The 12,518-nt window shown below is 39.3% G+C and overlaps 1 protein-coding gene across 1 annotated transcript in view; it reads left to right on the forward strand.

Annotated features, from left to right (window-relative positions):
• Positions 1-12,518, forward strand: part of cntn4 (contactin 4) — a 169,957-nt gene that overhangs the window by 66,772 nt on the left and 90,667 nt on the right. The window contains exon 5 of the mRNA XM_037782642.1: positions 12,384-12,479. Within this exon, the coding sequence (XP_037638570.1) occupies positions 12,384-12,479 (96 nt within the window). The remainder of the gene's footprint in view (positions 1-12,383; positions 12,480-12,518) is intronic.

A 12,518-nucleotide genomic window follows, 5' to 3' on the forward strand; every position in this document is an offset into this window, starting at 1 on the left:
CAATGTGTTTTGTACAGGAGGTCAAAAATAAATAAAAACACAAAAACCTGTTTTTGTGTCACAGCAGTGATAGAGGAGGAAATACTTCTCATATCAGCAGTGGCTCTTCCAACTATTCTTTTCCTGCCTTCTCAAGTATGAGTCGATCTCTGCTATCTTAAAGATGGACCCCGTGAACCTGATGGTCCTAATTACATGAATTCAAGTATAGACGAGTGGAGTTCCTTTGCTGGAGCTGGCAAGAGACCAACTCACTCTGCAGCGCTGACCACTAACACTCTTCTTCAGATTGTTTTTTTATGCGGCTTCTTGTCTGCCGAAGGTGTAAATAGACATCTGTATGCTGACACGTTAGCATATCAGCTGTATAAGGCCATAAGATGTCAAATGTGTCACTCCAGTCCCCCCATGCTGTGAACACTGTACACATATTTTGACAAAAACTCAAGGTCTACTTACTAGCGTTTTCTAAAGCATTCAACTGCATTTCAGAGGATGGAGTTTGCTCAATATACAGCACAGTACTATGCACATAATGTACATAATGGCATGCACATAAGCAGCAATATAGACAGAAACCCAGAATGGAAAAGCATGTTAGGGTGAAGGTTATCAGCTGTGTGTTATTCAGTAGCCAAGAGTTTTGTGGCAGTGGTATTCGGCAACGTGTCAAAAGAGTACTTCACTCTTATTTTGCAGCAGTGATGCCAGACTGCACTCATGAAAAGCGTTTTGTTCACCGATGAGCACGATGTACCTCAACTTCTCCTCTTGTCAGTTGATTGCATGTCTCCTTCTGTGTTCTTGTAGCTGTCACAATTGACAAGACCAAACAAAAGGTTTCACATACTGTATTTGAGATTTGTTGAATATAAATTAAGTTAAACTACAACATTAAACAAGCCTCATTATCCTACATTTCTAATTGAATCAAATCATGTAGCCTATTTATTGAGGTTACATGTGTTATTCCAGATACCTAACTCTGAAAGGGGAATGCAACCAAAGAAATTAAGACATTTCAAAAGGCTTTGCCATTTACCTAAATCATAAACGAATTAACTTGTGCATTCATTTGAATCTGCCAGGCGTCGTTGTCATTTGTTGCCTTAATAATTTAGCGCAGTGGGGCACGCTCACATGCACTAACAAGGCATACACGGCCAGCCCGGCTATGTCAACAAAGCACGGAGAAGCTTGGATTACAACACACACAGAGGGAGAGCGACTTCATTCTCTGCTCAGGTAGCCATTACTCCTCTATATCTTTACATAGCAAATAGTTGTTTGATGCTATATTAATGCTCTGAATATCATAAAGAGCACCTTTAAAGTTGATGATGAAATCCTGATAGTGTGTCATAGGGAGCAGGAGTTCCTGTTTTCAGGAGAGCGTCGTTGTTCAGTGAACATGCTCTGCCTTCTAATTTAGTCATTTAGCTCTGAGTGTGAGGGATTTCTGCCTTTTCTTTAATTAAATAGGCATCAGCGGTGTGTTAATCTTGTTCCTGGTGAGTAATCTTTCTAAAAGGTATTATTGGTGTTGTTGAAGTCACAATGTATTGTCACAGCACAATAATGCTTCAGTTTATACCGGCATGTGAGTCTTAAATTAAGTCATATATTAACAACAAATTCTCAATTTCTTTTTTGATATGATATTACTAATCTGTTCACTTTATATGACTTTAGAACTCACTGTCTTGAAACTGAAAACCCACAGGCTGAATTTATATTTGCGAAGCTGTGTACAAGTGCTCTTCTTCCTGAGCTTGTACATATTATATATTCCGTAGACTGCAGTAAACACGCTGTACAATGAAACTCAGCTCTTCTGCGAAATGGTATTCCTCGGTTTAACGCTTGTTAGTCTACATGCTCCACGACGCCTCCAAGGTTATTCTTTGAAATTGGCGGTACTCCAAACACTTCAGCATTCCTCTCCGTGTCACAAACTTTTGATGGATGATGCTACTCCTCGCGAGGGGTTGTGGCTGTCTACCCCCTGAGGCAAAGATAACGGATGAGCAGTGGGCGCTTCCACTCAATACTCGCTGCCCTTGATTAGTATGTCTATTGATTCTATATCAGTGATTATGTAAAAGATGTACAGCCATAATTCATACTGATGAACAGGCTGTATATTCAATAGCAGAATTATAGTGTGGGCCTCTTTCATGGGTGGCGCTGAGAGGGCGGTGCTTTGAATGCAATGACGAGTCGTGGAAGTTTCCTCCGTGACCAGTGATGTCAAGAAAGGTCAGCGTTAATGTTAAGCGTTAATGAAAATAGAACTTGCCTTGAAACATTATCCTGTTTTGCGTGGGAGTTTATATTAATTTACTTATATACTGTAGTGTCTCCTCAGTTTCAGGCATGCTCATATTAAGTATATAGGGATGAGAATTCCTGATGTCACCAGAGTAGGCTTTAAAGCCTTCAGGGGAAACATGAATACCTCATTTAAATGCAAATAAATCCTCTAGACTCCTCTCAGCTGTTGTGATAATGTGGAGTGAGTATATTGACTTAGTTAATGAGGTGTAAATAGCTAATGGGTGTACTCTCTGGCTTTTACTTTTTATCTGCAGTACACTATCAAGATATCATTCTTGAGGACCTGCTGTAAGGTTGCATAACATACTTAAGATTTACTAATCCTCTTTTGAAGATACGCAACTATCTCGACCTACAAATAATGAGGAACTGTGTTTTATGACATTACTATTGTGAAAAAGGCTCAGCAGCATCTGTAATGTCTACATAGCTCAACGGATCCTTATACAATGGGTTCGTATGATATATTCAGAAAAGTTATCTTTTGTGCATTCTCCTACGAATGTGCAGCAATACGAGCGATCAGTGCGCCAGGAAACTGAAGCCGTTTTATCACCCTCTTCAAAGCCACCAGACTACATTCACAAAAACAGTCATTTTAGTATATAGTATACATACAACTTAAGAAAATCCAATATAACCCTTTCAGTTATTTCCAAATTTAGCACAGCTAACTTTGACTCACTTAGTGCTAGATTTACATTATTCATAACCTTATCGATTAGCTTACTTTGGTAACCTACAGTATGTCACTGCTTTTTGCTAACAGCTGAATGGTCGTTTCCATTTGGAAAAAAGGGAAAAGAACGCATATGGACCCGCCCTTTAAAGAACCAGCAAGAATTGTATTTCGTTGCTAGTTTATTAGGTACACCTAACCACAACTGATAGATCCAACCTTCATAAAGCCTATACTTTTTAGTGAGGTACTTTCGAGGCTGCAGATTGTGGTGTTTTTCAATTATATTGTGTTATACTGACTAGGGATGTGCATTTCAAGCAAAAATAATATTCAAAAATCACTGTGAATTAGTCGATTATTATATGAATAATCGCTGCATACACCAAAAAAACAAAAAAAACAGAAAAGAGCCGAACTGAACGTGCCACACGCGTTTTACCGGTAGTAACGTTACTACCAGGCAGCCCCATGCAATGGTTAATACAAGGGAAATATATATTTTTTAAGATGGGACGAATAGTCGCATAAACATAATTTTTTTTTTATATAATTTAACTACTATCCGAAAAAATCAAAAATCATGACCCGTCCCTAATACTAACAGGTGTTTATAATAATTTGTCCACTCCGTTCATTCCAGTGAAATATGCGATACAATTCACTAGCACGATGCACATAAACTCCAAAATGGCAATAAACTTAAATCAACACCTCTCTAAAACAGTTTCAATATAATTACCGTCATATATTTACATATGATTATATTCTCTAACAACGTGTACAAACAGAGCTGCGACACACACACACACACACACACACACACTGCCTACCATCCACTTGAAGACAAAGAGCATCCTTAAGGAGTCGCAGGTTGTAATGAATCTCATGGTCACGGTTGGACGGGCTTGTTGAAGTATGATAAGTTGCGCTGGCATTTGGAAAGCTCATATGTCTGGGATGTGATCATCAGCCTAATCTGGATCATTGTTTGTAATGCCAGCCCAGGTTTGCAATAATTAATGCTAATGGATCTAGATGGGGCATCACGTTTACTTGTTCTGAGGCTATTAATCATTGTTAGTCGCTTCCCTTTCGAACATTACACTGACGCTTTTGTGCGAGCTCGGTGCAAAACATTTTTTTTAATGAAAATTTGAAAGGAGTTATGTTCGCTGCTGTTCCTTTATGTGACAAATTTAATGGATATGTTATTTGAGACGTCCCTCGCAGGCAAACTGTGTGCTTTCATGCTTTCTTTTGAACTCAAAGTGAACATGTGCACAGCTGTGTGCGCTCTGAAAAGCATGCCTTTGGTGAAGCCCCCCCACGACGTCCAACCCTGCATCTGAAATTATGCTTTTCGCCGCTCTCCTCGAGCCCCATTTTCACAACAATGCTTCTTTTGCTCTTTTTTTTTTGTTGCTGTTGAGAGTGGATGGGTGGGAAGGTGGGGGTGGAGTGTTGGATTTTACCAGTATTGCGGCATGCTTTCAGCATGGGCGAGGCCACGTCCATGAATCTGGACAGGCACAATCAGTGGCTTTAGTGAAGTAGACATCGCCACTTCACAAATCACAACAGCTTTGATCTCAGCCAAAAATAATGCCAAAAAGACTCTTTTTTTTGGAATAAATTCAGTACCTTAGATGTCTCTTGCTCTTATCCACTTTGTTCTATAGGCTCGTATTTTTGGGAAGGCTTGGGTGCTTTTATCTAACCTTCTATCGTGCCTTCAGATGAAAGTAAGTGGTGGCGCTACTCAAAAAAAGCTTCTGTTGCCATTTTGGAGTGGCCAGATTGTCTCGACAAGACTCCAAAAAGCAGTATTTTGTCCATCAATTCAAGCCATGTTTGGATAAGAGAAGACTGTCTTCCTATTTGTAGCATCTTACTTATATATAACTGAAGGTGCAGTGGTGGTAGATATCGGAGATATTTCAGCGTCGAACTCTCATCAGTGATCTCTGATGAGCGACACAAACCAGAGATAAAGCCAACTGACAACAGGGAAGTCAATTAGCCTTGCTACATTAATCACCTTTGAGCGACAGTTAAGAGATAACCAGACAGCCAGCGTTCCTTGAAAAAGCTACAGAAAAGTAGCAATTTGTAAAATATGACAAGCTATAAAAACAAATGGCCTAATTTAAGCGCGGAGGCCAGATTGAACGCTACACACGTCATAAACCTCCAAGAAAGCATCTTAAATTCAGATCTTCAGACATCTTTGCTCTGTCTTTCCTTTTTAAGGGCTTTTATGAGTTGGTTACCACCCTGCCAGCGTCGGGCGACTTTTTCACAGCCCAGAAAATATAATTTGGAGGGACAGTGATCTGCGGAGTAAAAATGACTGTAGACAGGGAATTTGTCATCCTATCTATGGACTGCACTCAGACGCTCAATTATTCTGGTCTGGAGATGGCGTGTTGTTTTTTCCAGTAAGGAGCCGAGACAAACAAATTCATAAATCAAAAGAAGAGTGGATTTACATGCTATGAGCAGCTTAATCCTGCACTTCTTTTCCCACTTTGGCGGCGTGTAAATAATTCACACTTGAGATGCTGGATACAAGAAACAGACCTGCGAGTTGAATTACTTTGTGTAGTAGATGTAGTGAAGGCATTATAGCAGCGTATACTTATTTATTCTTCAGATTGGAGCCTTTGAAAGACAAATTATGGAGCTTTTGCATTACTCTTGTCAAAGTGCGTAGCACTTTGTTGCACTGATTGTTTATCATAGACTACAGGGGAATCAGAAATGACTGTTTACTACTACCAGAATTCAAAATATGACTTTGAATTAGTCATCTTATTATGGCTATAAGCACTGTATGCTCAGTGATTCCATTATTATTTGATGACCCTTAGAACAAATGTCAACTAATGTTAATTTGCAACCCATTATCACAGGTTGTACATGTCTGTGAGCAGTTTAACCACAATGACATTTTTATATTTTTTATTGGTCTCAAGAGGTAAATATATATACACAGGATTATACAAGGAAAAAAAAAGAGACATGAGAGAGATAACTGTAAAATATCTCACATCTTTATCTTGCATCATTGCCATAGCCATGGTTTCAAAAATTCAATTTTCCAGATTGAATAATTTATTACCATTTCAATGAAACATTGGAATTTGTCTTGGTGTGCTCTGGGTAGACACAAACAATAACAAATACACATCAACAATGCAATACAAATACACATCAGCATAGACATATCAAAAATACTACTAGAGTAAATGAAAACAGTGGTGCATTAAGAAACTTTCTAGAGGAAACTATTTGTAGGGGTGTGATTCACAAGTTCCATCACGATACACAATATTATATTGATTATTTGGACAATGATACAATATGCTGATATCACAAAGTCTGCCACGATATGATTCCGATTCAATTCAGGGGCCTGTGATCGATATGAGATGATATCATATACACATTATATTAACTCACAAAAAAACAACTAAATGATTTGAACATTTTATTACTGGTCTCTACGAACATTTAAATGAAAATCAATCTATTCTTGTTAATAAAAAGAATGAAAATAGACCTCCTGTTCACTATAAAGTGCCACATGTCTCATGTTTAAGAACTCTTTGAATGTTTAGGAATGAGGTGCGCTTGGACTGAAATGGTGACATTAGATTTCAAAATAAAGACGTCATGTTAAGATGAGGATATACTGTATATTGATGTTTTCATTTTGCATCGATGATATTGGATCGTTGATCATGGAATCGATACATCGATCTATATGTATATATCGTTGCACCCCTACTGTTTTGGTCTCTACCAACTCCTCAGTACATGAGCAAATGGACTTTGTTACTTTCCACCACTGCTCAATTGCAGCTACAGCTCTGCTTGAAATATTCCAGACCCCCAGGTTGGGAACCTCAGGCGTGGTTCAGTGGTTCTCAAACTGAGGGGCAGGACTCCTTAATGGGGGGTATGGAGGCCTCGCAGCGGAAAACCAGGATGAAAAATGTCAAGTGGAGAGTTGTATAAATCAGCTTGATGCAGGAACAGTAAACCAACAAGAGTGATTTTACACTTGCTATCAAGATTCAAGTTTCAGACAGCAAAATGAAATACAAAGGACAGTGGGCAGATTTCTGACGGGTAAAAAAAGAAAAACAGTTGTTGCTTATCAAGCAAACACGTCAGTCAAACCTGAAGTCAAGAACATATGATGAAGTCTATTCACTGTCTATGTAACAGAAAAGCCTTGCGTCATTTATGTCTAAAATCTTGCATCATGATAATGTTATTTTAGCAAAATAACATTCAGCTTGGCTTTTGTTTTGAACAAAAAGTGAACTGGATTTGAGAACTTGGTCATGTTGGTGCCATACAGTATAGTCACCTGCTGGGAAACCCTGTGTTATTCAGAGTGTACTACTGCTACACCAAACTCCTTCCTCTCTCTATAAAGTTTTGGAGTCCTTCATTGTCACACACCTGCGCTCCCCCTACACAAACACAAACAGTCCTTAATGAAAGCCACTGCAGCACAGTGACTCAGTGTCTGTTGCAGCTGGAGGTGGGCAACTGGAGCACAAACACTATACTAGTTACAATCAGCTCCCGGGGGCCCACACTCCATCGACACGGCTAGTTGTGTGGAGCAGAGGCAACATGAACCTCTGCCTCGCTTTGTCGCACTGTTCTCAGCGGTGGACTCATACAAGTGTGTTTTGACAACTTGCTTTTAAATGTGAAGTTATCCGTAGTTGGTGTCCTCTGCGGGTAAACACCGGGAGGGCATTCGGGCTGCCCAAGATGCTTTTATCAGCTCCTGTACGTGACTGAGCTGAGGTGAAACACCCTAGAGGCACAGAGATGAAAACAGAGAGAGGGAGCAGTTTTTTTTACTAGCCACTAAAGTCACAATAAATCTAGTGATACCAAGAAGACTGGAAGGTATTTTGGACATTATGTAGGGCTATTGCATTGGCATTTTGGCTGTTCCGAGTCAAACCGAATCCAAGTTGCAGTGGCGTCCCGCAGACCACGGCCAACCCGTGACGGCCCCCCTTCTCCTCCTCAAACAAGCGTATGTTGCTGTGTGCAGGAGACCAGAGAGAAAGACGTTGTGTATGCTCAGCTAATGCCGGGTACACACTACACGAGAATCAAGCTGAATGTTGTTCATGAATGGAATCTGTTAGTGTGTGATGTGCTGTTTTGGCCAAATCGTCGCTCTTCACACACTATATCACATTTTCAAAATCTGTTAAGATTTGAAAAATCTTTTAGTGTGGGCCAGCTTTTAGGGATGGGTCATGATTTTCGAATAGTCATTAAATGATAAAAAATAAAATAGTTTATGCGACTATCGTCCTGTCTTATAAAAATATACATTCCCTTGTTTTTACCGTTGCAGGCTCAGTAGTAGGAACTTAACTACCAGACACTTGTACAACATGTGTGGCACGTTCAGGTCAGCTCTTTTCCATCGGCTCAGGTGCGCTGCTTCCCCCGTAGTTTCAGGAAGCAAATGTGTTCAAGTGGCGGAGCATCGTAAAACACACTTCATTCAAAATCGACAGAAACAAAGTAAATCTCACCAAACCGTCTTGATCAGTCTTTCAATTCATCAAGTTAGATTCGATTTCCCCCACCGTCTCTCTCTCCCCACAGAGCAATGATCGAACAATGGTCGAATAGTTCCCAGTGATTATTGAATACTAGTATTTGTGCTTGAAATGCCTATCCCTAGTTCAGCTCTACGTTTGTAGCTTCTAAGTGAATCTTTGGTTTGAAGTTTAGTTTCTCTCCTGCGTCCGTTTGTATTTTCAGGTATCTGCTTTATTTTACTGTTTCGCTTTCAGCTATGTAGGAGTCGTGTTAAGTTGCTGCTGATGAAAACCCAACATTTCCTGACTTTGCTGGTTCATAATAAAAGCTTTTAAATGAGGGGGGACTTTTATTGTGAATAATCTAAGAAATTAAATGTGTTTATCCACCGTTTTACAGCCGCCCCTTTGACCACTAGTCACAGCCGTGGTTACACACACCTTCAAGCGGGTAGACTTGTTGTAATGGAGGGTAACAGGGTCAGAAACTGGTGGTCCTCCTCCTTGTTTTAAAAGTGACATAAATAAATGTCCCTGTATAGCTAACAAGAGTTTTTTGCATCCAATTTTTGCATCCCCGTTTTTACATCCGACGCATCAAAATTACTCTAAAGTGCCAAATCTGGCATTAATCTTTGGAAAAATATTAGGAGTTGGTTTCTTAATAGGGCTTAAGAGCCTCGAATAGCTATTAGTTAAACTCTGCTCGTGGGTTAAGAAGAGATTTATGTTTAAAGAAATAATTAAAGGCTCTTTCTTAATTGACTTGTCCTGCAGCCAATATGACATATATTAACTGACCTTATAGTTCTCTTCATAAATCAGTGAGCCCAATAATTTTACATTTAGATCACTTGGAGCTGAACTAATCAGTAATCTCATTTCAAAGTGGATTGGCTGCAGTTTTTGCAACGAGCAGGTCTGCAGAAGAGAGCGCTCGTGTCCGCACCGCTGCTCGCAGTGACTTGAGAATATGCTGCATATTATAGAGCAAGGTTAATTAAGGTTAATTAATCCAATTTGGAGGATATGTATGGATAAATTTGAGACCCATCTGTCTTCATATATTAATTTACTGTAGTCTGTTCTTTTGTTAAAAGCACATTTATGAATGCACTTTGACCTCAAAGTAGACTAAATGTACCAACTGAAAAAAAGAAAAGAAAGAAATGAGAATAGTGAAATACAAAAAAAATGAAATCCACTTCAAATGTTGTTTAGTGGAAATGGAAGAAGGAGAGTAAGAAGCACTGATTGTTTTTGGACTATTTGAGGCTAATTTAATAATGCTGGCAATGTAACCACAAATTGTTGTAATTGATTCGTGTTTTCTTGCTGTTTCTTTCAAATACCTGCACAGAATTATTTTAAATTGCTTAACAGCTGTTCTCAGATTAAAGTAGTTTAAATGAGAACGTATTCATTCCCCTCCCGCCACAGTTATCAGTGCAGACATGAAGCTTCCATGTGATGTGTGAATTACATTTACTGAGCTCCACCAGGATATAAACCATTAGTGCAGCGAGTCGTTGGAAGTGCTTATGACCTGCTATTGTTTCCATCAATTGTCAAATGAAAATTTGTTCAGTTTAACAGTACTTCTGGTGTCAAAACCACACCAGGAATAGCTTTGTAATGTTCAGTGGGGGCGGGCGTGATGAATGAAAGGTAACCTGATTACCACCGGAGCTATTAAAACCTCTCATGTGTGACCCGCCGCAGCAACCCTCTCTGCTTAGCAGCAGGGCTGCAGATTGCTGTTCGGCCCGTATTAGTTGGTGTGTGTCACTATTGATTTGAACTGGGGGTTTTTTTCATAATGCATTTAGCTCATGCAAGGCTTCCATTCATTATTTGGAATATACAATTACTGGAGCAGGGTACAGTAATAGTCCTGATTCTTTTCATTTTCTCACTCTCTCAACTGTGTCTCTTCCAGAATGCAATTATTTGGCAGGTAAAACTGTATTATGTCCTCTGTTATGTGCAGCGTGCCATTCAACATGCCTCACTGAATATGACTTTTAAAACCCAGAAAAGAAATTAAAGCACACAAATAATTTTTTTTTAAAAAAGGGCTCCTCCCTGCTGCTTGGATCTGACTTTGATGGAAAAAGGTGACGCTCCTGATGCATTGGGAGGCAATCAACAAGTGTGTTTCCATCACATTGATGATTTACCCACCTCCTAATATTCGCATAACAGTAGTTGGATGCAATGTACATTAATTTTCATTTCCTTTGCAAATCTTTCTGGAAATTCGGTTCAAATGTACACTTCATTAGGAAGGAAACTTCTTTCATTCGATCAGTGTGGACATAATTTGCACAGAAATACTTTGTTAAGATCTTCTAAGTCATAAGAGTCCCATCTTAAAATCCTGAGGTTTATCGCTGTCTCAACATAAATGCAGATTTTTTTCCCCTATGGTTTAATGATAACTTTATGTCCCTACACACCCAATATTTGTTGTTTCTGGCTCCAAGAAGGCAAAGCCCACTACAGTTTACAGTAAACAAGGTCCTCTTGTGATACTCAGAAAAATGTTTTTGGTAAAAGTGTGTGTGCATTGGACTTTGTTGTATAATTATTATTTCTGTTTTTGTTTTTCTAGAGCTGTCAGTATATTAAAATATTTAATTTTTACTAATCGCAGGATTGTCCATAATTAATCACACATTTTTTTTGGTTATTCAGCCACAAACAAACAAACCGTAACATTCCCAACGTGGAAGAGTGCCTATAGAGATCTGGAAGACTTCATAATTACCTGTACATCTGTACTATTGATATGCATTTACACTAAAGTATTCAGCCTTCCAATGCCAACTTAATATAGTACATAGAGTTTTACAGCATGATTTTCTTTGAACATCCGATTTAATTCATAAGATCAAAATAAATGCATGTAAACATGCAACATTATCTAATTTGTTTTGGGCTGTTGTACATTTTGCTTTACATGCACATTTCTTTTCAATCCCTTAGATTCATCCTCTGTACAAGACATGTTTGAAAAATCTGTGGCTTTTTTTTCATCTTTTCAAAATTCATTCATTCTACCTGGCGGTGCTTCTTTTCAGAAAATTCTCAACTTTTAAAACTTGCTAACCAGTTATTTCTGCCTTCTTCCAGGAAAATTCCCCATTGGGACCCTTCAATTCAGTGCTTTCTGGTACTTGAGGCAGCGTCACAATGAATCTCGGATACCCACAATATACACAGACACACACGGGTGATTTGGCCTGAGGCAAAGCCAAGGGCTGTTTACCACCCATAAAATATTCGCTCTTGAAAATGTTCCTTACACTCTGTAGATACGGAGAGGATAATGGTGTTGCCGTATTTGTATAGAATTTGTTTACGGAGGCGGTGCAGTGTTTCAGTGGTTTGCACTGCCGCTTCACACAGTGTGGGTTTGAACCTTGGCCCTCGGAGTTTACAAGAACTGTATTTGTCAGGGTTAAGCCTCAGTTTCTTTCCACAATCTAAAGAAATATAGGCCAGGAAGTGTCTGGTACTGTGTGAGTGTGTGGTGTGTTTATCTGTGTGAGCTCTATAATAAACTGGCATCCTGTTGTGAGTGTTTCCCCGCCTGCTGCACACTGCTTTAGGCTCCATAGGCTCTGACCTTGAATGGGAGTATGAAGCAAGAAAAACAGGGCAGGGAAAAACAATAATTTGTTCATGACAGCTGCTTTCATGTATTCAAGGTGTATCAGCCTCTGACTTGTGGGGATATTTTACTTACTGCCCTTTTGTATTTTTTTCAGACTTGGAAAACTTCAAGACTCACAGAAGAAGCTCTGTATCGGTCCGCGAAGGTCAAGGAGTGGTTCTGCTGTGCGGCCCTCCGCCACATTCTGGAGGTAACGCAACATATTCTCATTTTTAATGACTGTTCAACC

This window comes from Sebastes umbrosus, chromosome 1, assembly GCF_015220745.1.
Source record: "Sebastes umbrosus isolate fSebUmb1 chromosome 1, fSebUmb1.pri, whole genome shotgun sequence".
NCBI classification, from domain to species: domain Eukaryota; kingdom Metazoa; phylum Chordata; class Actinopteri; order Perciformes; family Sebastidae; genus Sebastes; species Sebastes umbrosus.